The sequence below is a fragment of the Dryobates pubescens genome, chromosome 11, assembly GCF_014839835.1.
Source record: "Dryobates pubescens isolate bDryPub1 chromosome 11, bDryPub1.pri, whole genome shotgun sequence".
Lineage (NCBI taxonomy): Eukaryota > Metazoa > Chordata > Aves > Piciformes > Picidae > Dryobates > Dryobates pubescens.
In genome coordinates, this window is record NC_071622.1 from 29,607,850 (window position 1) to 29,634,628 (window position 26,779).

A 26,779-nucleotide genomic window follows, 5' to 3' on the forward strand; every position below is an offset into this window, starting at 1 on the left:
CCGCCGGCACGGTATGAGCGCTATCTTGAGTGGGGGCACGTTCTGCCCTCAGTGCTGCCCATCAGCTGCCATATTTGCTGAGGTCAATCCCGCCCCCCAGAAAACAAAAACACCATAAAAAAACCCCAATCAACCCCCTCAGCAGCCTACCACAACCCACAGGGCCCCCAGCCCAGCCCCTCCCCGCAGGCACGGTGACCGGTCCCCGCGGCGGGGCCGCCCCTCCCCGCTGCGCCGCCTGAGTCAGCTGACGGCAGCGGCGGCTTCCATCATGGCTGCCCGGCTAGGGCGGCTGCCGGCGGTGCTGGCAAGGCGGAGAGGAGCGGCAGAGGCCTGGATCCTGCTTCTTCTTTGGTTCGCGGGTGCAGCCGTGGAGGGAGCGGCGGCCGCGGATCCGCCGCTCAAGTGCGACGAGTTGAGGCTGGGGCAATATCCTGACCGCGGCTGGGGCGGGCGGCGGGGGCTCGGTTGCTATGGCGATGAGGCCCGGGAGGGCGGAGGGGCCGGTGGTGCCTCGCCACGGGCCTGGTTTACCTGAGGGGGTTCGCATGCCCAGCTGCCTCGGGAGGAGAGGAAGGTGGAGATGGAGGGTGTAAGGTGCTGAGAGGGCAGAGGTGTCCCTCGGGCGGCAGGGAAAGCCTCAGGTCAGGCGCCCGAAGGGATCTCAGCTGGAAGGAACGGGACAGGGCACGGTTGCAGCGGCCTAGGTTTACTTAGGGGTGGTACAGTGTGTACCTGTGTGCAGGTTTGGAGTGTCTCTCCGATTGTCGAAGAGACAAACCCATCGGATGACAGATTTCCCCTGCCCCTCCACCTTCTTATCTTTGACAGGTCTGAGACTGGATGGCTTTGCACAGTACTGAGTCCTCCTCCACAGTCTACAGGAGCAGGGCGCAGGTGCTGTAGACTATAGCTGCCAGGCTTCTGACTCTCCAAAGGCACATCAGGCCTTCCCCAGAAAATGTTTGTTGATGGTAGCTGACAGTTATTGATGTAACTGCAGATGAGAAGTGTCAGGAAAGCAAATCCTGGAAAAGTTAACTTCATCTCCTGCTTTACTTGACCATGGGAGTTCAGATCTCTGGAAAGAAGTTCCTGACGAGTTGGTTGTTTTTGTTTTTTCTAGGCCAAATTCCTGGTGTTTCAGATGTTCATTTTTAGATGGTCTTTGAATTTTGTGTGTTACTGTAGATTCAATTTTCTGAACCAAATGCCTGGGTTTAAAGGTACTCTGATGCTAAAATGAGGGAAGAACACTAGATTAAGCCTGCTACCTTGTTGTCTTCAAATACAGAGGCAGTGACTGATAAATATTGTAGTACCTTTAGGTAGTGCCGACTGCAGCACTAATTAACCGTGGAGCTTATGTGATATATTGGTGTATTAAATTGGATTAGCAGATTTGCTATATGGTAATGTGCTGTTCCTATTTGGGGGGATGGATAGGAACTAACATCAAGGTGCATCTTAAATCCCCAGGGTTTAAAAAGGGTGGAATAAATTACTGTTGAACCTGTTGTAGTGTTTGATATGAAAAATGTTTTCCTCAATTACCTGAACATATATGTGCGATGAGCCTAAAATAGATAACAGCACACAGGAACCAATGAATTGCACAAATCACACAGCATATGGTAAGGATTTCTAACTTAAAACATGTATCGACATTTTGGAAGTGTTCAATTTATGCATTTGTATGTCTGCTAGATGAGGTTTATAAAACATGGGATTAGTAATATCATTAGTATGAAAGCCTAAAACACTTGTGTGGATTGGATGCCTTATAAAAATGAATAAACACATTGTCTCCAACTGGTACATTTGTAAGTAAGCTTTCTGGTAAATCTCCTCAATGTATGATAGTTCCTCTAGGCTCTGTCCTGCACTTCTGTGATTAAAACAAACCATTCCTGTCGTACTGATTTTGCATATACTTATGGAAAGAATTGACATGTGACAGAACAGCCTTCAAAATCTTCTGTTTTTTAGCATTTTTTAAAGGAAAGATGGTGCCTTCCATCATCAGGCGATTTTGGTGCCGCGAGGCTCTGTTTTGAAAGCACTTAAGATTTATTTTGATGTTAAGTTCTGATGTAGTTTGGAGTTCAACAGAGAAATGCTTAAATTGATCACTTGGTTTACTACATATGTTTAGCTTTTCTGATGTTCTCAGGCATTGAAATAAATAGTCTGTGTTTTAGCTAATAGTACAACAGTTTCACTTTATGTGCACTTATGTTTAAAGTACGTGCATATGCTTCTTGTCTTTCATATTATGTTTTCCATAAATACTGGATAATTTTTTGCACGGGGATGCTCAGGGATAGAGAAGGTACTTCAGAGACTGGATGAAAGTACTATCCAAAATGGATCCTGTTTTAAGTTTTCCAGCCCTTTATGTCATCTTTGATGTTATGTCCCTGATTATAAATGGCCAGTCATTGAGCAGAAAGAGTATTAGTTTGAAACTGATCACAACTGAGATTGTTATTGACTAACCAGTTACCAGCTTCAGAATATGGGAAGTTGCTAAATTAATAGTTTGAAACGAGGTGGGTAGATTTAGGTTGGGCATCAGGAAGAAGTTCTTTACAGTGAGAGTGATGAAATACTGGAACAGGTTGCCCAGGGATGTGGTTGAGGCCCCATTCCTGGAGACACTTAAGATCAGACTCAATGTGTCAGCCTGATCTAGTTGGAAGTGTCTCTGCTGACTGCAGGTGGGTTGGACAAGATGACCTTTGAAGATCCCTTTCAACCCAATGCAATTTGTAGATCTGTGAATTAATGTTTTCTTTGCCTATAGACAGACACAGTGTATAGACACAAAGTATTTTTACACACAGCAGTTTTTAGGTTGTCCCTACAGTATTTGGCACTGCTTCCTGTTTCAGTATTACCTAAGTAATAAAACATTATTCTTTGGGTCATGCTTGAAGCACTACTGTTTCTGAACACCTTTCTGGGATCCATCACCCAAACAGAAAGGGGTATAGTTCAAAGCCTCCAAGTAGTCTCATTGAGCAGTAGATTTGGAATCTTACTGGCATGACATTGACAAGAAAACTGTGGTCTTTCCTAGACTGTTGTATTTTAACATCTCTGCATTACTTCTAAGTAAAAGAGATTGCTGCTTTCTTACCTTAATTTTTTTTTACAGGAAAGAATGTATGGGTTTTTGTATTTGTCCTAGATTAGGCACATTGATCAGTAGCATCCATGTAGGACTTGATAGCAACTATATCCAGACATAAATTTATTTTGGTCTTGTATAGTCCCTATGTAATATGGGTAGATAGTGAAAAAAAAAAAAAGTACAGATCCTAGTCCTCTTGCCTTTGCATATGATTGAAAAGTCTGGGAAGAAATGTTGAACCTGGCTTGCAGTTATGTTGGAAATAACCAACAGGACTCACAAGTACTGAAAACTGAAAGTGGGCTAAGGAGTGGGATTTTTCCCTTGAACACAGACTTCAGCATAGGAGAGTGACTAATATTCCAGTAATACATTGCAGACCTTTAGTAGATGCCACTTTCTGCTGTGATTTCCATTTTGGTTCTCTCCAGAGTCAAGCCCTACCTTAGAGTAACAGGATAATTTGGGTTGAAAGAGACCTCAGGAGGTCATGTAGTCCAACCTCCTGCTCAAAGCAGCATTGGCACTGGATTCAGACCAAGTTGCTCAGGGCTTTGTGCAGTCACATCTTGGAAACCTCCAAGGATGATGGTGGCACCACCTCTCCAGGCAACGTATTCCAATGTTTGCTGTTCTCATGATAAAAACATTTCCTGTACATCAGGTTCTGATTTCCTGTTGTCTCGTATTGGAGCCAGCATGGAAATCACAACAGAATTAAGGCAGCAGTTAGGTTTGTATATTTTTCTTACTATGTTGCAAGTCAAAAATGAAAGTTAATCATAGGACTGGCTTTAAAAGTAGTTCCTTTTAAAAGTAGTATGCTTTGCATCAAGACTGTTGCACAGTAGAACTTCATTTGTTATTTCACTTGTGTCTTGTTGGAAAACCAGTTGCTGCTTAATTTCAAACAATTTTTTGTCTTCAGTTCAATGTCTGCCAGCACCAAATATTACTTGCAAAGATCACCTTGGCATAGAAAGAGCCTTTACGGGACATGAAGTTGGATTTTACAAGCCTATTGCGTGTCGCAATGTGTAAGTACACTGTTGGGGTTTGTAATAATTTGTCTTTGTTTTCACATTGATGTTTTTCTAAAATAGTTTGATGTGTTGACAGAAGGAAAAGGAGAAGCAACATAGAACTGTACACATTGCCCAGTCCTTAATCCTCTAAAAAACAATGTGTATGCTTATAACTAAGTCTGTCTCTGCTGTGGGTATGTTTTTTGTTTAGTTATGTTTGTGCCTTTGCTTTAGCTTAGTATTTTATCTCTGCTTTACTTAGTACTTCACCATGGCAAAAATTTTCCCCAATGCTAAGCCTACACTTCAAATATGCTCGAAATCCACACAGCTGCTGGAAGAAGCTGTCTGAGGACACTTCCCCATCCCTTCTCCTGATATACCCACTGGATACTGCATCAGGGAGCTGATCTGGATGTAAACTAACTTGGATGAGTTCCCCAATTTGAGTCACAGTACAGTTGCTTCAAGTGCTTGTGCCAGCGCAGGGATGAGGGCAACTCAAGGATAAGTGAGTGGAGAAAGGTGGGCTGGGCTACTCTTCAGTAGCAGTATAGCTTCACGATAGTTTAAATTGTGCCTGTAGCTGCAGCTTAAGTTGTATGCAGGAATACTGGGTGAGTTTGAGTCTCCAGTTCCCAAAAATATCTCTTTTAGAGAAAGTGTTCTCTATTTTTAAACAACCTTTGTATTTAATCAAATCCTTTGTGTCTTTCAAGAGCCTCTTTCTGAAACATGAAAATGATGGGTCCAGTTTTTCTAAAGCACATTGTGAGCAGCAGAGAGCTCTGGGTACCAATAAATGTTCCAACTGCCCAATGCTAATGATCAGTGAACACCTGTCAGTGCCATTTGTTCCCCCTTTTTGTGGGATTCATGCAGGAACCTTTTTCTTTTGTCCTACTGGAATCTTTGGAAATTAAAACTCCAGTACTATTCACTGGGTGTTCCTTATCACACTAGTAGGCAAATAGCTCTGATGTGATCCTTGCTGCTTAATAATTTGCCTAGCTCCGAAGTACAGCTCTGCCTCATAGTTTCATAAACATTTTCTCTGTGTTTAGTCTTCTCAACAGTCAAAGCTCAGCAAATTGAAGAAAACATATTATTACGTCTAATCAAATTTAAATGCTAGCAAACTAGGCTACCGTCACATTTTTGTCCAGAAACAATTGTGTTCTAGTCCCATCTGTAGTGGGGACTGAGAATAAAATGAGATATGTTGATTTAATAAGATTTCTTCCTCTTTGGAATAGACAGTGATTCTATGTTGGAAAGGTTTTTCTGTATGCATGTATTTTTGGTTTAATAGATTTTTCTCAAAACATTTTTAAGTGTAGCTTGCTTTTTTTTTCACATTTCTTAAAAACACCCCAAATCTATGTCGACAGAAGATTGTTGTCTTTTTTTAGTGATGCCTGTTACTTGATTGTAACTATTATTTAGGATTAAATAGCCAGTGTTTACACTACCAGAAGAACTGGATGTAGCTTTTCCAATCCCATGACTGCTAGTATGGCAGAAGAGGAAAAGAACCACTTGTTTGAAAAGTAGTCTAATCACTGAAGATTACACAAGCCTCCCATAAGGCATTTTGAATGTTACCTTTGTTTTAGAAATATCATTTTAAGCAGGAATTTCCAGTTCCTACAGCAATAGGCCTACCCTTTCTACTGCTTTTTTGGAGATTTTCCAGCATCTTGCATGAATTTTGATGAAACTGTAACTGTCTTCTGGCAGAAGTAGCTGCACATCTTCCTGTATCAGGAATATCCTAGCATGGGTTAATCTCTAGCCTTAGCTTTTGGAAAGGACAAAGCAGTGAATTGTCCTTAGCCAACACTGTAATTTAACAACAGTTCTGGGATCCAGTTATTTTAGAGCAAGTCCAGGAGATGCTACATGTGTCCATAACTGGATGTGTTGAAGTTCCTTTGCTCTTAGTATTAGTTCAAGGAAAAGCTTTTAAGTGCTAATAAGGTTGCTTCAACAAAGTATTGTGCATCAAGATTGGTTTGGTTTTAATTTCGTATCTTGGAGGTAGGTATTTTTGGGCCACATTCTCACTCTTTTATGTTGTTGCCTTAGCATGGGCTGGCCCTGGTTCTAACAGCCTTGAGATGTCCATTGTTCAAATACTGCCATTCCAGGCCAGGAAGCCATAAAATGGTAGGCTGAAATTCATGATGTTAAGTGTGGGCAGGTCTTTGAGCAGTGCACAGAAGCCACTGAAACCTACAGCAGTATCTGCATGTTAGCAACTGGTGTGGAAGAGCTGGAAGAAAATGTTTTTTAACATGGCCGCTGGAAGAAACATGCAGAAAAAACAAAGTTTGGATGAGGTCAAGATTCAAGAAAAAAATCAGAAGTGGAGTTGAAAATTGCATCTTTTGGCCAGTTGTAGAAATTCCTGTAGATGCCTGGCATGTGTTATTTTTCTACTCACTGTTTTAGTCCATGGTGCACATTTTTATCTGAAAGAGTGAGTAAGACAATGGAAATACAAGAGTGGATGCAGTCTTGTTACAAGATTAATTTGCTTCCACTTCATAGGAGATTTCTTCTGCCCATCAGTTTGATGTTGACTAGCTTGCAGACGCTTCTGTTTTTAAAAGCATCTCAATGCATAGGCGAGTGCTCAGTTTATTACTGGGTTTGACCAGGAGCATTTCAAATTAAATTGCATTCTCACCTTTTATGTAAGAGTCCTTTCCTGCTTTGAGTGTCCTTGGAGGGTTGTTGACACTTTGTAGCTGATAAACAATTTCCAATGGTTTACCTCAACTTTTAAATAAAACCATTAGTGTTCTTTACAGTGGGAACAAGGCAGTTCTAAAGATGATAATTTATGTTACATCAGGTTCCAGGAATGCCCGGTATGTTCTGTGTTGCTAATAAGCTCTAAGTAACAAATATTGAAGTAAGAGTCATGATTTAATCACTTAATGTTGCCATTAAGTTTTAAGGTCAGTAAATCTAGATAATAAGCAAAAAGGTAGATCTTTATTTGGCATTACAAGTGCTTAATAAAGGTGCTTGGACCTTTCTAGACTACTGTCTTTGTGAACCTCTGTGTTTTAATCAACTGGCAAACAAGAGTTTAATTTGGGCTTATTAAAAAATTGCTGGCACATAGTGGTGCATGTATCAAAACATTGAATTATTGAATATTTTAAAGTTCTAATTAGATTTGGGGTTGCTTTTTTTTTTCAGAAGCTAGCAGTTTGCCAATGCAGCCGAGGGTAGAGCAAGCTGTAATATTGATAGCTGTGTGTTTTTTAGCTCTCTTAGCAGTGTAAAATTCACATCAGCAGCAACTGAAATGTGCTTAGGTGGCCACATCAGACAGGCACCCATTAGTATAAATCACAAAAAGTCTGTTATATCTGTATTTGGGATGACTAATCATGGAATGCTTAACTTTAGAGTACCTGTCTTTACCTTCTGAGTTTGTTCCATTTACTACCTTTAGAGTGTGGTAAATGGATACATGACTTACCCTTTTGTTGAATCCTTCCTGCAGCTTCTTCAACTGGTCGCCATGGTTCAGTTCTCCTTCAGCTCTCATTGCAATTACTGTCTCTGCTGACATCTCACCTGTCTATCCTGTTCCCCTCGATTTGGCTGCATGTGAGACTAATGTCTAAAGACAGGATGCCTGCACCTCTTGGCTTTCTAGGGTTGTCTCAACAGGGCTGAACTGTTAGGAAATACTCTGTGAAACTGGGAATGTATCAGCAACTGAATTATGTCTTGTCAAGAAATCATGATTTAGTTTCAGAATAATCTGTATTCTGCAAGAGTATACTGCAGTTGCAACAGCTGAGGTTGCTTCGTGGAGGATGCCTACTCAGTTTGAAAGTTTAACATTATCAATTCTGTATCCATTAATTGAAGATAAATAACAAGTCTGTTGTGTATTTTTTTAAACTGAAGCAGCAGGCAAATGAGTCACTACTTTAATTCTCAAAAGTGTGAGTGAATGTATTTTGCAGTCATTGTCTACTTGTTTCTTCTGGCAGCAATGGATACTCCTACAAAGTGGCAGTGGCTCTGTCCTTATTTCTTGGATGGTTGGGAGCAGACAGATTTTATCTAGGCTATCCTGCATTAGGTAAGTTTATTCCTTGTTTTTCATTTGAGGTAAAGCCTATTTTAATGATTGAGTTGTACATGTATGCTTATATTTTCAGTAATGAAGGCTGACAGTCATAGTTTTAATATTTACAACTAGAATCTTTCTTTTATTGTCAAGATAAAATCCTATATTATCCTCTGCTCGCTATTCTGTTGGAGTGGTGACAAATAGTTGTCCAAAGATAAAAGCCTAATAAACAAACTTGATTATTGCTATTCATAGTTTTCCTTTACATTTGCTTTGCATTGATGTTTACCACAGCATTCTTTGGAGGCACTGAAACAGAAGTGGTTTTGGCTCATGTGCCAGCTGCTTGAATAGTGCTTGATTTTACCAGGAAAATACTGGAGAAACTTTACAGAAAACTCTGTTTTGGGATATGGAATTCATTCCAGCAAATGCATACCTTCAGGATAGCTCATAGCATTAAAACAGTTCTGCAGAAGCTGGGACCTTTGATAAGACCTACCTTTGGCTAGCAGTTTTAGGAGCTGATTCCCAGGGTGATGGTGTCACTGACATAATGATTATGTTAGAACTTAGTATGTTGGAACTGTTCTGTTTCTGAATGGGACAAAAGGAGTAAATTTAAGTCTAGATATCATGGAACAATGAATTGGACAAAGCTATGCATGTTACTGTCACTTCAGCTGGGAATTTTGGGTTTCTGCCCATTAAATGCAAACCGTTGTGTTTTTAATAGCATTATCTGTCTCTCCATAATCTCATGTTGATATCTCTCTTTTCCCCATAATTCTATAATTCACACTTACTTTGTGCATCCGTATCACAGAAAGATACAGTTTGCAGAGTGGTCAGTAAGGTGCACCTTTTTGTTTCACCATTGGATTTGGAATCATAATTTGCAGTAATTGTTTTATCATATGTTGTAGTAATATGGGTTTGTAAACCCTTCCTTCTTCTATAGAAGTTATTTATGGCTCATGCTTGTTTATCGTATTGGAGCATGCTGTAGCCAGTAACCAAAGTTAATAGACTTAAATCTTCTAAAGTCAAGTTTTCAAGCTTTTGAAAGGTAAAGGAGACAGAAGCAAATAGGTAAGAGCAGAAAAGAAAAAATCAGTAAAAAATCTATGCATTGGATTCCTTGACAGTGGTGGGATTGTGGATTTTTTAGGTCATCTATGCCTTGGCAAAAAGTTAAGAAATGTTAATACAAGTATAATTAAGACTGTAAATACTGTGAGTTTTGTTTTTTTTTTCCCTTCTTTTTTTACTTAAAGAGCACACAAATACAAGCAGGCTATTGAATATGAAGAACTCAGGAAAGCAACCTCTTCCTCTCCCACACACTGTGAACTAAACCTTAAGTTATTACTGCGTAAGAACATTATTTTTGCCCTCCATGCTTTGAGCAGTTTATTTTCTCAGTGTGATCTGCTTGTGAGGAGGGAAGTGAGGAGGAAGAAAAAAATCAACTTTACTCTGCACTCCAGAAATATATGCCAGGCTCAGGAATGGTTCTACATCCAGCAACATAATGGAGCAGCCAGTTCAAGTATATTAGAGCTGCTGCTGGAACCAGCAATAGTAAAAGGACTGCTGGGTTCTGAAAATGCCAACTGTCAGTGAGGTTCACAACCAGAGTTTGAGAGGAGATGGTATAAAGGGCATCACAAATAAATGGTGACTGCACTCAGTGTAGATAATGACAAAGTAAACTGTTCACCAGAGTCTGACATCATTTATTTGTCTTAACTGCTCTTTCCTAAGGCTAACATTTCTTCAGCTGGCTGTTTCCCTTAAGTTTTGTTATGCTACTGCCAGCATTGACACCCAGGCTAAGACTGTCTGGCTGCTGCAAGGCTTGTGCATCATGCTCTGGGAACAAGTTCTTTTAAACAACCATATACTTCTTTTTTTTTTTTTGCATGTTTAAGTGGCACCACTTTAGTTGTAATGTGCACATAGGCTTTTCTTCTAATCATCTGAAAGACCATCCTGCTACTGTAATTTATCTTCTTGGTCATTAGGTATTTTTCCCTGTTCTCTCTGACTACTGTGTTGTTCCACGGAGAGATGATAAACTCCAGGGAGACAGTTTATAAATCAGGCTGGTTTCATCTTGTCAGCTATGGGAGCAATATCCAGACAGTGGGATGCTCTTCCTGCAGCGTGCAAGCAGTTCTTCCCCAACTCCTCCATACACAGCCTCATAAACAGGGCCTGGGGGAGAGGAGGTGGTATGTGGGACAGATTGCAGCTTCTGAGAGAGGGGAGCGTGGAGGAGGAGGTCAGGGGACCTTGGGGTGTTTGACCGAGAGCAGACTCATTCTTTTGAAAGCAGCTGTGTGGTGTTCCTAGCAGGAATTGTGCAGCACAGCACAACTTGAGGCTGTGGGAGGAGGTGCTCTGGGATACCACGCTGCCTGATATTATCAACGTGCTTTCTCTTGCCTCAGAAGTGTGCTGGCCCCTGTAAGCGCAGTCAGGACATGCTTTTGAGCAAGGAACTGTGTTTTCCCTGTACTCACCATAGCCTACAACTGACCTAAGCACAACAAAGCTGCATTCCTTTTCATAGTGTCTATGCCTGGGTAAAGAGACAAAGCTCCTCATGATGTGTATCTCATTCTTAAAATAACCTAGACACTTGCCTGGCTCAGCTGCAGTATTACAATATGTGTAATACTCATTGTGTTATCTTCATTGTACAAGAAACTACTGATATTTAAAAAAAAAAAAGTCATTCTAAGACAGCCTCCTTCTTCTGAAGGCATTTTCCAAATGAAGTCTGCCGTGCTTGGCAAGTGCCAATGAAACATTTATCTGTTAGTTGCTATTCCCATATATTTTCTATTACTCTTTCATTTATTCACATTAAAAAAAAAAGAAAAATCACACCATTTTTGAATGCCAGTCAAAAGAAATATTTATTTTTATATACAAAGTAAATTCCTATTTCAGCAAAAATATCAAAATGATACAAAGGATTGTTCTCCAAAGGAGCATGTTCTGCAAATCAAATCAGCATGTGCTGCAAGTCATGAGATGGTAGAATGTCTCATTCTATTCATAAATAAATGTTTCAGCTGAAGTTGGGATATTTTTTTCTGTCTGTGCCTCAAAGAAAGGAACATTTCCAGTAACTTGCTTACAAATTTTTGCCTTTCCTTGTTTCAGAATTTTTACCTGCTAAAAAATTTAAATGGTCAATGTTTAAAATCTTTAAAGTGTATTCTGCATAGAAATATGAATATGTGGTTTGCTTTTTTCCCTGATAGTTAAAGATCTTTAAGTCTGTTTCTATGTGTGTACATACATACATACACTTCACAGGATGGGAACAGAGTTGGGGTGTGACTGCCAGCAGAAACTTATGAACTTCCTAGCAACTGACTTAAAGCTACAGTTCAATTTTGTTTTCCTTTTTTTAGGTTTGTTAAAGTTCTGCACTGTAGGATTCTGTGGCATTGGTAGCCTAATTGATTTCATACTTATTTCAATGCAGGTAAGTCAGGGCTTTCAAAACAAGATACAGACCTGTGTTTGTTAAAGCTTTGATTTAATTGATAATTCTTTGTTGGGATTTTAGCCTTAAGAACCTCTATGTATTGAAAAATCAAGGCATTTATTTTAGCTCTGTTGGTAGAGTGATGTAACTAGAATCTGGATGCAAAATACCAATATATTTGTTGTTTGAATTTAAAAAATAGATTAGCTATCCATAAATACTCCTAATGAACAGCTTGGAAACTCTAGCACCTTATATTCCCTTATATTTCCCTGAGAAAGCTCTTTATGTGAGACCAAGTGTTGGACTTTGCATGAGATGTCCCACTCTGGTCAGAATCCTGAGGTTTGATGCTTCCATGTGCTGTATACTGCTGGAGCCCATCTCCTGGAGTGTCCATGCAGTGTGCAGGAGTGAAGACACTGCCACTTTTATTTTCCTGTATCACTTGAGAGTTGTGTCTGTAAGATTCATGGTGGTTAAATCCCCAGCTGGGCTGACATCTTGTGACATCACACAATTGCCAAATTGCCTTATTTTACAGTGAATCCATTTAGCATGAATTCCACATTTCCTGTGATGGACTTGGACTGCATTGCGGTTAGAGAAATTGTTTATATGAGTTTCTAGAAAAATATTTTTAAAGTATACATCTTTGTATATACAACTTTAAAAGTATATACATTCTCAAATTCCTTTCTACGCTATCGCAGTGATCTTGCCTCAGATCACTTACAGATCCAGTTGAGAGTATCTTTCATCTCTCCTTATTCATCTCCCTGGTGACCCCACATCAGTTTAGCATTTCCAGAACAAAACAGCCATGATCTTCTCTCCATTCCTTACCTGTGCAGTATTTCAAAGGTGCTTCTCATCACCCTAAGTCTCTCCTGCCCCCCCTCCTTTGTTCAAGGAAAGTGGTTTGGAGCCCCCTCATTTCTTAGCCCGATTTTTGTGACTCAAATCCTCATCAGCTTAACCTAGTACCAGTGCCTGGCTGTGTAATTTGGTTGATTAGAAGCCCTTGGGAAATATTCCTTCTGAGACAGCGCTCGCTAAAATAGTTAAACTACAGCATAACTTCAAAATAAATCTAGTTTCTGTTTGACTAATTAAGCATGACTAATTTTATGATGGGAAAATTAGCAGTAATTGAAACATTAGCACAAAGTATATATTTCACTTCACATTGAAAAGTCTGGGTTCTTCTCCTGTAGATCGTTGGACCTTCCGACGGCTCGAGTTACATTATAGATTACTATGGAGCAAGGCTGACACGGCTCACCATTACCAATGCAACCTTCAGGAAAATGCAGACCTATCCTTAACCCTGGCAGTAAGTGTCACAAATGTGTAGGTGCAGTTTATTTGTACAGGTGGATCCAGTCATCCACTACACTTGCTGCTGACTTATTAATTGCACTTCAAAAGAACTGAATATTAAATATACATCGAACAAGGATGATTAAAAATACACAAATTCCTCAAGCGAGTGAGTTTACCTCAAAGGCACCGAGTTCCTTTACGACTGCTCTGTTTCTGTGAGCACATTCTTTTTTGCTAAGTTGTACCATTTGTGAAATGTGCAGATTTCTGCAAGTTGCACTGATGTTGTTCTGTGTCTGTAAGTGTAATCTAGAGTTACAGAAAGGCAGAGAAAGTTGTTCAGGATTGCACCTGGGGAGGCTGTGTCTCTTTTCGTAACTGTATGTGACAGTTTGTAAACGAACTTAAATATACCAAACCACAGAAACTGCCTTTCTTCTCATCCTGTTGAATTAAAATCATGATGGCCCTAAATCTTGTGCTGGTGTATCCTGTGGAATTCTGTTAATTGAAATTATTATTCTCATAAAGCTTAAAGACAAAGTTGGGTCAAGTTGCAAAATACGGTCAGTGCTGATCAGCAGTAGAAATATGGATGCATAAAAAATAGCACCATAGGTGACACATTGCAAAGACAGGAGGGTGGATGTTGGGATGCCCCAAGGTTAGAATAGGAAATAATTCTGCTTATTTTGACAAAGGAATGTAGTGACAGGATGAGAGGTAATGGCCTCAAACTGGAAGAAGCTGGATTTAGATTGGGCATTGGGAAGAAATTCTTCCCCATGAGGGTGGTGAGGAACTGGAAAGAAAAGTTCTGGAGGCTCCAAGCCTGGAAGTGTTCAAAGCCAGATTGAATGGACCATTGAGCAACCTGGTCTGGTAGGAGGTGTCTTTGCCCATGGCAGGAGGATTAGAGTCATATGATCTTTAAGGTCCCTTGCAATACAAACTATTCTGTAATTCTATTATTCTGATCACTTTTCCCTCCCTTGCAGTTATCCATACCTTCTTTTCCTGAAAATAAACTGGTGCATGTGTTTTACAGCTACAGAATGTCAAAAAAATTGATTCTTTGTACTAATAAAGCCCTTAAAATGCTCTTACTTTAGATCAGTTGTGTTTCAGTGAAATAAATTTTGTGTTCTCCAAAGCTGTTTGACCAAAGTCTTTTACAACCAAGATTTACCTTGACATTCCTTGAAAGAAAAGTGTATACACACAGAGATAGAAACCATGTCAACAGAACCTTTGTATTATTTGGCCAATTTTAAACATTCCTTTACCTCTTAATGAAAAACACTAGTAACTGAGTGAGAAATTCACATGGTGGAAACTTTCATGTAGATTTTGTTCAAAAATTTGGCCTATTCTTTTGTTTCTCAGATGAAACATCCAAAATGTTATTAATCTGTCCTCAAAATGTGTTTTTAAGGGAATTACAAAACCTTGAGATTCCTAGATTGATTTCTAAAAAGTGCAATTTGTGGGGTTTAGTTTCTTTTAAACCTACTTTAAGACTGGAGCACACAAAGCTTTGTGAAGAAATCCTGTGTTGTGTTTGGTTCCCCCCTGCCCCAGTCGACATAATCTGACATCATGTAGCGAGAATAAACCACAAGGAATACTTTGTGCTGAACCTTCATTTTTCCCTTCACACAAGAAAGATGTTCTGGAACATGTGCTAATGTGTGTTTTATTTGTGGGTTCAAAGAGACAAGAATGCTCTCAGCTTCCTTCACTTGCCTGATGTGTTGCATCTCCCTTTGGTCTCTTTCACTAAATGCTCTTTGTGCATGTTGGTTTTGTTGTCTGAAAGACTTTCAGAAACACATAGGAAGTGGATGCAAAATAAATATTTGAATCAAATAAAATCTCATGGCTAAGATCATCCTGTGATTTGTCTGCTTTTTGGTTTGTTGGGTTTGTTTGTTTGCTTGTTCTTTTCACCCTGAAGCTGATTATATAGCTGGGAAAATAGGAAGATACCACAGACATTATGATAAAAAAATAGCCTTGGGCAACTCATCACACAAGATTTCATTCTAAAATGTATCTCCATGTGTACAGGTAGCAGAGGGCCTGACTTAATGCTTTCAACAGTCTATCTTGTGCTTCATTACCTGTAAAAGAATATGGGAGCCATTTTGTGTGAATCAGATGAAAATATGATTAGTTGTGAGGCCTATCAGATTGTTGCGAATTCCACAAACCAAGTAGCCAACAGAGAGAAAGATTTGTTATTCAAAATTACAGTGTAAGCCATTGGAATGGGCTGCCCGGGGAGGTGGTGGAGTCACCATCCCTGGAGGTGTTCAAGAGGGGATTGCATGTGGCACTTGGTGCCATGGTTATGTCATGAGGTCTGTGGTGATTGGTTGGACTTGATGATCTTTGAGATCTCTTCCAACCTTGGTGATTCTGTGTATCTTCAGAAACAGAAGATATGCGTGAACCAAGCCAGCAAATAAAAATTGCTATGGCATTCTTTCTCTCTGGGTTGTTTAGCCTGGAGAAAAGGAGGCTGAGGGGAGACCTTCTCACTCTCTACAACTCCCCGAAAGGAGGCTGGAGCCAGGTGGGTTTCCGTCTCTTCTCCTAAGTAGCAAATAATAGGACAAGAGAAAACAGCCTCAAGTTGCACCAGACGAGGTTTATTTTGGGCATGAGGAACAGTGTCTTCCCTGAAAGGATTGCCAAGCTCTGGAGCAAGTTGCCCAGGGCAGTGGTGGAGTTCCCATCCCTGAAGGAGTTTAAAAGCTACATGGATCTGGTTCTGAGTGACATAGTTTAGTGGTAGACTTGGCCGTGCTGGGTTAATGGTTGGACTCAGTGATCTTGAAGGTCTTTGATGATTCTCTGATTCTCTCTCTGGTTTGTGACAGCAGTGCCTGCTTTCATTAGGACTGCTTTGTCACAGCAATGCGAACAAAGCCACGGGTGACCAGACAGCAGTATTTTGAGCCTTAGCAAAATTATATTTCTCTTCCCTTTAGGTGGTTTTCCACTTGATCCTCTTTCTCATACTAACAACTTTGCAGTCCTTTCACAGCCTCCTCCTTTGTCCCTAAAGCCTTTCAGAAATAGGTGCCACTGACAGTGCAACCTTTGGAGCTTGCATTGGTGGCGTTGGAATGACATTCTCTATCTGAGCACACGAACCTGCTTCTCTGTGTGCTGAAGCTTAGAGAGGGATAACTGAGCAAGCAGACAGTAGTGCAGGGCCAGGAGAGAGTTAGTGAGGTCTTTGTTTTCATCTTGTAATTGTCAGATGTGGCATGTTTACCATAAGGGCTGTGAAAAGTGTGATGCAAGATGTAAAGCTGTCCCTCTGTGTTAATAATAAATTTGCTACAGTAGTATTTGTCAAAGTGTCTGTCCGATGATGATTTTCTGTGTTGTTGCCTGCTTTAGTTTTCTCCTGTCAATCAAGATGTCCATCCTAATGTTTCTGTAGTCCTGATTGCTTTGACTGCACTGAAATAATCCCTCTGGGTTGTTTTCCCCAAAACAGTTGCAAAGCAATAAAGATAATTAGACAATGTACTATGTCATCCTCCTGCCTCCTTCCCAGATAAAATGATATTTGCTGACCTTGCAGATCTTCAGGAATCCTTTTAACATTCCAACAAGACAGAGAAGTATTATTCTGTATCTGCAAAAGTAAAGAACATAAAAAGTAAAGGCCAGAGTTTAAAACAAGAATTTGAAGTGCCTAGCCTTTAAAAACCTGCATAAAGCCATTCACTGACAATGCTGCCAGGAGTTAAATCCAAATCTTCCCTAAGCACCAGTGCAGTTCAGTCATTGCAAATATGATTCTATAAACCTGTCCTTTTTTTTTTTTTTTTTTTTTTTTTTTTTTTAAATGTCCATTTTAGGATTTTCTGCAATGTGCTTAGCCATGGTCTGAAAGAGCAGTAGCTGCTGGAAACACAGCTTTGTGTAGCTGGTGTTCGCTCACAGAGTGCAAAAGAGGTCGTGCTTAGGTGTGCTTCCTGTATGAATAAATTCTTCTGGAGTGTGTGTTCAGGTTGGTCAACCTCGGCATCTTAATACAGGAAAGACATCCAGGTGCTGGAGCAGGTCTAGAGAAGGGCAATGAAGCTGGTGAAGAGTCTGGAGAACAAGTCCTGTGAGGAGCAGCTGAGGGAACAGAGGTTGTTTAGCCTGGAGGCTGAGGGGAGACCATCTGGCTCTTATCAACTTCCTGAAAGGAGGTTGGAGCCTGGTAAGGGTTGGTCTCTTCTCCCAACTAATAGGTGACAGAAAGAGAGGAAATGGCCTCAAGTTGTGCCAGAGGAGGTTTAGTTTGGATATTAGGAAAATTTTCTTCCCAGAATGGATTGTCAAGCACTGGAACAGGCTGCCCAGGGCAGTGGTTGAATCATCATCCCTGGATGGATTTAAAAGCTGTGTAGATGTGGTGCTGAGGGACATGGTTTAGCAGCAGGCCTGGTAGTGTTGGGTTAATGGTTGGCCTTGATGATCTGAAAAGTCTTTTCCAGCCTAAACAGTTCTTTGACTCTATGAGCTTTCACTTGTGTTCAGAGATAATTTTCCAAAAGAGAGGATTTAGAGATATTTTAGAAGCAACTCGCTGACTAGTTACTCCAGCAATGTAAATCACAACTATACTATGGCAACTTCCCGTGACAGTATTCTGTTCTCCCATTTCCTTCTCCACCACCACCCACCACTTACTACATGAAGATATCACTTCTGCTTTCAGGACCTGCTAACACCTTAAATGCTGGGTTTTGTTGTGTTTCCAAAGATACATTACTGTAAGTCTGCCAGTAAAACTTCTCAGCTCCACAGGAAGGTCTTTGTGTTTAAAATGCTCCGCTAGAATTTTTTTGGAGAACATCTGTTGTCACCCCATCAAGAATGGTTTCCTTTGTTCCTCAGGAGTATATTCAGTTATATTTGCTTACACAGCTCTTGTCTGTTCACTCTTCTTGCATCTCTTCTTAGTGTTTTTGGGTTGTTTGGGGTTTACTTTGTTTAGATTCATTAGGTGTTTAGTCCAGCCCTACACAGAGAGCCATTCCTGTTGCTTGCTCTGCAGTTTTCAAGCCTGTTTCCTCCAGAAGATGATGTTGAATACAATAAGGTTGGGTGTTTAAGCACCCAGTTGGGGAAATGCCAAAGGCAAGATTTTGCAAGCCACCATACATTTCCGTTGCCTCACAGGACTGGCACTAATTGTGTGATTGCCTATTAGTTCACTAATACATCACATGGTCTTTCAAACTCAGTGTCGTCTCGTCCCTAACTGCTTTCCCATTGTCATTATTATAAATGGTCACGCCATGGCTTCTTTAAAAAAATGCATCATTTTAATTCATTTAAACCATGCTTTTAACCAGCTCCTGGGTTCAAGTCTGCAGCAGAGTCTGCTGAGAGGTAAGGAACAAGAGATTGTTCTCTTTGCATCTTCTGCCTGAATCTGAGGGGGAAAAATAGCTTAACTTTAGGCATATGCCTAAGTGTTTTGCTAGAGTGAAATCTGATCAAGGCTCTTCCCACTATGTTGCTCTCAATCTATCTGTGTTACCCAGAGAACCTTCCTAATTTCTGTAGGAGAAAACTGTGTATGGAAACCTGAGCACTGACAGTGTAAATGGCTCTATGGCATCCTGTGTGCCTCAACTTCTTTACCTCAAAGCTGTGTTTCATTGGCTTTCATTCATATTTCATCTCAGTTTGTTCATGTATCAGCTGCCTTTAGATATCCTACCACAGGTTCTCAAGTACCTCCAGCAGGAGCTGGGTTCGGCAGAGCTGAATCAAGTATGTAGAAATGTCACAGCATGAGATCAGAGGATCTTTTATGTATATGAAGCAAAGACGTGTTGAGGAGCAATAGATGTCAGTAAGAAGACGTTGTAGGCGGAAAGGTTTCTGCAGAAAGTATGCCTGAAACTTAAACCCGTGTGGTCTCTTTGCCTTCTGCTTCCTGAAGGTGGAGCCAAACCCCCTATCAGATGTCCAAATCTCCTGAAGTTGTTCTTTATCCTACAGCTCAGACTTAGCACTCTGGTATTTTTTGCTTGCACAACAGGAAAAAACAAACAAACAAACTGGAAAGTGGATGTGGGGATTCTGTCTGATCAAGATGCATTTTGCACCATGCTCACCGAAGTAAGACTGTGTCAAAGGAAGAGAGAGGAAACAGAAGAATAGCAAGGACAGTCTCAACGCTGTTTGCACCATGGGTGATGAAGCTCTAGTTCCATAAACTTCAACAAAATAAAGTGCTTTAAAAATTACTGCTTGTCTCAAATACAAACTCTTTTCCCGGGGTTTCTGAGGCTAACTCTTGGTGCTTCATTATCATCTCGAACACCCTCATGCTCCGCTAACTCCCCATTAGACATTTGAATGGCTGCTTTCAAGACCGCAGTGCTGTCTCTGAGAAGCACAGTTCTCAGGCTCTGCAGATGCATATGACACAGCAGAATTTTAGGCAGTATAAAAATTACAAAGATCAGTTTCCATTACTGTAATTACTATATAAATCCTATCTTTAGGAGGCTTAGGACAGGCCTATTTAACCTTGGTTTGAGCAGAGGCTTGGTCCAAGTCTGATAAGTTGAACACCAATTTTTTCTTTTCTTCTTTTTTTTCTGTTCTCTGCAGCATCATAACTTAGCAGGGAGCAGGGTGGGGAGGGAGTCAGATCCTTCACAGCCTCTGCACTCTGTCTCTGACAGAGTGGTGGCTGTAATCAGGCAGTATACTTGTCCCCAGCCAACAGCAAGACTAAATGAGATGTACATTTTGTTACATCTGCAAAGCACCATTTCTCCCCTTGGAACCTGTGGCTGCTTCTCTTACACAAGCCCTACTCCAGGGCAGGTGTGTGAGATGGCTCACAGGCAGATGATACACAGAGTGCAACTATGTTGTTTGCACCACCTCGATGAAAGCCAAGGCGTTGGCTGCCCTGGTGCTTCCCTTTTGGGGTAGCTGAGATGCCTGGAGCTGCGTCCAGCTGCCTTTCAGGTCAAAGCATTCAAAGCTGAGAAAGAAGTTGGCAGCATCATATGCAGAGGTTGGGGATCTCCTGCTCTATTGCTTAATCATGCCAGACTCTTAGCTGCGGGCCAGACAGCAGCTTTGATATGGATAGCCATTACTTGCTCAAAAGAAAGTCTGGCACAGCACTTTCTATGTCATGAACCTGTTCTGCGGTGGGTGCTTTGCCCTCGAGTCAGCAGAGCTGTAGAAATGAATTTATTCATGTATTCTGTTTCCTTTACACAGAGTCTTCTTCTAAGTTCCTTGGATTTACCGTGGGGAAAACATGGCAAGAACATGTAAGAGGATCTCACTGCCTGCAAAGAACTGACAGAGGGTTTCACCTTGAGCCTGACAAGACTGCCCACCATATGGATTGTGTTGGCAGAGGCCTGGAGAATGCAGAGGTGGGGGCTCCTTTTTAGTGCTTTCATTCCACAGTCCTGTTGGTTACAACTCTATTAGCAGGATGATGACTGCGACTTTCAAGTTATTTTGTTAACTAAGTGTAGGCAATGGCTGTGTCATGCTAACAACCATAACTGCTGGTGTGTCTAATACACTATGTAAGTGCAGTACAGTGAATTTAAAAGGTTGTGGTAATCTAAGACTGTTAAAAGGGAAATGTGTGCCTGGGGGGGTTGTGGGGGGTTGGGGAGAAAAACGACTTACTTGACATTCACTGTCTTCCTCCCAGCTCCTTTGCTAAAGTAGGAACAGAATCAGAACAAAAAAATGTTTGTTTTACAGCTGTACCAAGTTACGGCGTGGACTCGTGCTCCCCCCCCTCCTCTCCCACTTGCATCAAGTACATCCTGTACTTTTGGCAACATGTTGACTGGATATTTAAAAGCTGTGAACTGTTCTGAAAGTTTCACATACTGGGTTATGGGCCATGTGTGTTTGATCAAAATTCAATTACTGCACTGTACCATGCTTGGAAACCTATCATCCCAAGTTATGAAGTATGACGAAATAGGCTAATCTAATTGGTTCAGTATGGGAGCAGTATCAACCAAGCTTGTTATGATAAATAGCTTCCTGTGTTAAAGGTTCTCTAGAGCTTAAGTATCTTGGCTCACCTCCCTCTACAAAATAAGAATAGTGTTCCCTGGGAACAGTTACATCACTGTCCCTCTCCTACAGTCACAATTAAAGGCTTGTGGATTTTATTTTTTTCATCTTGCTATTGCTTGAAGAGATAAACTGTAGCTATCTCCCTCATTCTTCACTTCCTTCTCCTTCCTCTCTCCTCAGGTTAGGTTGTCTTTTGCTCACCATGAATCTGCCTGTTCTGTTTCAGGGCCAGGTGAGGCAAGCTTGACCAGGAGGCTGATGTGTCAGTTACATATAGCACTTCTGTTTATATATTTGGAAATTTGGATGTTAAGTTAAACCTGGGAGCACTTTAGGCTTTCTAGGCATCTAATAAGATAACTTTAGTACAGTGAATTTTGTACCTATGGATGTGCTATCATCTCCTCAAAACCGGAATTTTAGTTCATCAGTAGTTAAAGACAAATCCAGTGTGCAAGGGCTGGATTAGGAGTTGGGAAGGACTATGTTCTAAGCCTGGATTTGTAGTCACTAAATTTGTCGCTAAGACAGTGAGCTGTCTCCCATGAGACGATACTGGGTTCGTGCTTTTATCTGGTCCATCTTTGGCAAGAAGTACTTAGCTGGGATTTTGATGTCACAGTAACGGACAGTGTCAAGGGAGGGGGGAAAAAAAGAAAGAAAGGAAAAAAAAAAAAACTCCAACCTGGAAAAGTGGTTCCTTATGCTCTGGAGATTCAATTCTTGCCTTTCTTGAGCCACACCCCCCACGTGTCTCCTAACGCAGAAATCCCCTTCAGGCAAAATAATTATGTGATGATCATCTTACAGAGCCATAATGTAGGCCTGATATCGCAAGGGCCTTCAATGTCTGTGAAATTTCTCATGAGAATGAAGTTATTCCCTTACTTAAGAGCAGGTAGAATGAGTCCTTATGTAAGTGAGTCTTCGTATTAGCCCCAAGACTGCCTAATACCTGGATTAAGCCTGTATGGTGATTAATGCCTATTTACTATATCTGTTATCCCACTGCATTTTGCTCTTCAGCCTTGATTAAGCCCTTTGCTTTACCATTTAAAATGCCCTGCTTAACCTTCTGCTTACAAACGTACACAGTGCTGAGGTCTGCATTTTTAACTAGAACAAGTTCTACCATAAATAATAGCATTTAATTTTAAAGTGCAACAGCTACAGTCACCTCTTGATTAAATGACAAAGAACAGCCACAGCAAACTGGGGAACACAGAGTTTTTCCCAACCAATGTCTACAGCCATGTAAGAGAAAAAAAAATAATAAAATATATACCTTCCTGCTGCTGATTAGCACTTTCTGTACAGTTCTTTATTTCACATGTTTCTCGAAAATTATTACCCAAAGTGCCTAAGCAGTGACTCTCTGTGATTTCCCCAAATATCTTTTGAAGGAGATAAACTAGATTAATCTCTCTTTATAAAGTTCCCACAAGAAAGCTCACAGACACAGTAGCTTTACCTTCAAAAATAGAATGTGACTGTAGGCACTTATGCTAATCTCTTTTTTGGCAAATCAGCTTTTTTGTATTGAATCTTGCTTGATTGAATAGCACTGGAGCTGCCAGAGTAAATGCTATTATCAATGTACAGTAATTAAGGAAATAGTCCTTGTCACTCCAACAGTGTCCAGGCAGTGCTTCTGTAATAAAGTTAAATGATAAAGAAATCTCTTCAAGGTGTAAGTACTGGACTGGGGGAGCTCTTGACATGCAGGAAAATAATGCAGCATGGAATTACAGGTGAGGGGGGAAAAGCAGAAATGCCCCTGGAATTCATGCTAAATGCAGGTTTGATGCTGAATGCCTAAATAGATGCTCAGCACTAAAACACATAATTGTTTAATTTGTCGTGTAATTTCCTGACTCAGGGCAGTTGAGCATCTCCCAGTCTCCACCCTTTAAAAAATGTCTGTGAGGGAGAGAAGGGGGGAGACCCTTCCATCATACAGCAACTTCAAAGATCTTTTTCCCCTTCAGGCAGCAGCCTGCACAAATGATAAACCTTGCTTTAAGATCAGCAGAGCTGGGCTCTGCCAAATCCATTTGGGGAGAGAATTTCAGTAAAAAGAACTTGTCATTTCTTCCCCCGCCCTTCCGTTTCACTTTACAGCCTAGCAGGACTTGGGGGGATCACAATTGTTCCCGCAGCACCCGAAGAGAGAGATCCCCCAAGGAGAGAGAGAAAAACCTTTGGACATCTCCTGTCACACACACCAAGCAATGTAAAATGTGGTGAAGTAGGATAACTCTCAGATAGCAGAAATGCCACTTTATAAACAGAGAACCCTGATCTGTACTGCTGGAGTTTGAGTTCTCAGAGCTTGTCAGCTGCAGCCCCACACAGAGCTCACTGCAGCAAACTGCTCTGGCCTAAAGACCTGCTGAGGTCTGCAGTTGATAGCAAAGATCTTTTGTCCAGCAAAGGTACACGCAGAAAATATGTGGTTTAATGGGCAATAAATAACAAGGAAAGGTATTTAATCAAGTGTGCTGGGAAATACTGCTCACGTGAAAATACATTTCAGAAGATCCAGCCTGGGAAGCAGGGAGGGAGGTGAGGGAAAGGTGAAAGAGTCCATAGCAAGGCTGCTAAGTTTCACCCCACTACTTGTAAGACACAAGCAGAAGGATTCCGTCCCCTGTGCTGCTTTTCCCCAGCAGCCTGTGTCTCATCTCAACTCTATATCATAATTTTCATGTTTCATAAGTCTGGCAGTTTTGCCTGGGTGTATGCAGCTGGGGATTTTAACATTCCCTGCAATGCTCCACTTTAATGCATTGACATTCTGAAGGCTGGGCCTCCTAACCTCTCCATTAAATCTTTGACACAATGAAGTGTCTTCTAAATAAAATAATTCAGAGGGATCGATCCAGTGAACTTCAGGGTGCACCTTTTCAATTATTTTTTAAAGATGGAAGTGTTTTGTGCATATTGAGCTCCAGATTTGTAGGGCTGGGAGGGAGGGAGGGAGGGGAGTCACGTCTCGAGAGTGGACCTGAGCTCCACTCCAGCAGGAGCTTACAGAAACACTTGGAGGGGAGCGAGCGCACGAGCTGTTCCCGTGCTTCCAGCACGACTCCAAACTTGGCTTTGCTGGCTCCTGGGCCTCTTTTCTGTTGCATGTAAAACATTAATGTTCTATATACTGTTCCAAAGGATTTGGTTTTTTACCTACCCCTAGCTTGACCTCCCAAATCATCCGCTTGAATCTGAACAGAAGTGTTCTGGTTAGAATTCAAATAAAATGATAGCCCAGGCAGCAGGGTTTTTAATTGAGGCATGCCAAATACCAAAGGCAGATGCTTTTTCATTCTGTAGCTCCTGGATACACAGTCTACTTTTTGGTTTCAAGGACAAAGGAAACACTTATGCAATTAGATGAGGCATGAGATTGTGACATACGGGCTCTTTCCTTAAAAAAAAAAATGTTGGAAAAAGATATTTGACCCTAAGTCCAGAAGTGCTATTAAAATAATGAATACTCCATAAATCCAGCCATACACACAGCCTGCCTTCACAGCCACGCCGGTTTTGTCACCCAGAAGGCTGCGAGGACAAAGCCCCACGCACCTCGCTTGTCCAAACCACACTGAGGGCCTTACTTTTAAAACACACTATACCAAAGAATGAGCCAATTAATCTGCCAGGCCGACTTCTGATCTCTTCTCTCATTTGACATCTCTGTGGAGTCAGCTTGGATAATATCAAGCATGATCTGGCTGTCAGAAGAATTGTGTTTCCTCCACGCACTCCACAAAGGAGAGGGAATTTCTTGCTCCTCTTCTGAGATTCACAGGAGCTGATGTTTTAGCAGCAACGTGGCTTGCCCAAGGCAACGTGGCTTTTATCTGCTGTCGGGAGGAAACAGTTAATCCCTTGTACATGTCATACCTGAACCTTCAGCCTCCTGGAAGCACACTTGAACCTTGGCATGAGGAGGCACCACACATCTTTGTTAGAAGCTGGGTGCGTTTGGGTCAGTGTCTTTTCGCTCCCTGTATCTTGAGATGGAGGAAATAGACTGCAAAATAATTACAGCTTTTCTGCTTCCAGCCCCAGACATGTGAGCTGTTTGCTTTGGTCTTAGCAGTTTACCAGGCAGCTGGAACTGTTGACTGATAATTGCTGTGAGGTCTTGATCCTCCAGGAGAGTGAGGAGCCTCCTCCACCCTCTGCCTGTTGCTGGTACCATTTGCTTTGCTGGAATTGTTGCAACTGGGGTTGTGGACACTGCACAGAGAACCCGAGTCTCAGGTGCTGGGAATTAATGTGGCCTGTTTAATTACATCAGTTTACAATCTGATCTGATATCTGTCCTTCTTCACATAGTGTTGCTTTCTTTTGCAACGTTTTGTCAAACTGGGCAGTACTGGAACAAAGGGAAGTGACTGGAAAATTTGCTCTTGTTCTCCCAGATGGGTCCAGCTGCCATTTTGATTTCTCTCCACCTTGGTGGCTGTCTCTGGACCTTCACAGCGTTCATTCTGCCATACATATTGCAGAATCATTAGTTATGTGTGACACCTAATGAAGCTTCAAACCATGGTGTTCTTAGTGACATTTCAGGATGCTGGGCCCCCTGGTGATCCTGGCCAGGCAGCAGCACTCTTCAAACCCTTCCCAGCCCCAGCTGCAGCTCAGATCAATCTAAAAGCTGCATCTGTGCCCATTGTTGAGGTCCCAGTGGTGGGAAGTTGCAGCACTGAGAGCACCAATGCCAATCCCCACCAATGGGAACCTTCCTGAGCTGCAGGAAGCAGGAAGCAGTAAAAAGCTGCCTTCATGTAGCCTCTGGAGAGGCAGAACAAATGATCATAGAATGGTTTGGGTTAGAAGGGACGTTTAAAGGTCATCCAGTACAACTGCCCTGCAGTCAGCAGGGACATCTGCAACTAGAGCATGTTGCTCAGAGCCCCAAACAACCTGACCTGGAATGGTTTCAGGGATGAGGCATCCATTTCTCTCAGCAGCCTTGGTCAATGTCTCACCACCCTCCCTGTAAAAAAAAAAATCTTTGTTCTGTCTAGTCTGAATCTTGCCTCTTTAGTTTAAACCATCACCCCTTGTCCTGTCACAACAGGCCCTGCTCAAAAGTCTGTCCCCAGCTTATCAATCCCTTTAAGTATTGAAAGGCCACATGAAGGTCTCCTTGGAGCCTTTTCTTCTCCAGGCTGAATAACACCAACTGTCTCAGCCTGGCCTCATATGAGAGGTGCTCCAGCTCTTGGATCATTTCTGTGCCCTGATAATACTTCTCCTCTTGTCTGCAGGAGCTGCAGTGTGTCAGAGCACATTATTAGACTGACACATCCCAGCGTCCAAAGCAATACACAGGGCTGATGCTCCTTCTGCCACCCACAGAGACAGTGGCACCTGAAACACCACTGAGCCTCCCCTAGACCCCTCTTCTCTGATCCCCAAAGGTCATTGAAAAGCTGAGGTCGATGCCATAGCTTGACTTTAGGCTCTGCTGCTTTGGGCCAGCTCAGCACTCTTGCCAACAAGCTAAAACCTTGTGTAATCGCATTACTACTGCTCCCATTGTTTTTAAGAGACCTTCTGCA

At 41.6% G+C, this 26,779-nt stretch overlaps 1 protein-coding gene across 2 annotated transcripts; it reads left to right on the forward strand.

Annotated features, from left to right (window-relative positions):
- The first annotated feature begins 228 nt into the window (after window positions 1-228).
- TM2D1 (TM2 domain containing 1) lies at window positions 229-21,851 on the forward strand. 2 transcript variants are annotated; one of them, XM_054165277.1, is made up of 7 exons: window positions 229-429; window positions 1,561-1,634; window positions 4,065-4,173; window positions 8,184-8,275; window positions 11,698-11,771; window positions 12,992-13,110; window positions 20,373-21,851. In XM_054165277.1, the coding sequence occupies exons 1-6, from the start codon at window positions 272-274 to the stop codon at window positions 13,100-13,102; spliced, it is 618 nt and encodes a 205-aa protein (XP_054021252.1). In that variant the 5' UTR covers window positions 229-271; the 3' UTR covers window positions 13,103-13,110; window positions 20,373-21,851. The 2 variants fall into 2 exon arrangements, with proteins under 2 accessions (XP_054021252.1, XP_054021250.1); XM_054165275.1 differs by lacking the exon at window positions 20,373-21,851 and having other exon boundaries at window positions 12,992-14,981.
- Window positions 21,852-26,779: the final 4,928 nt, after the last annotated feature.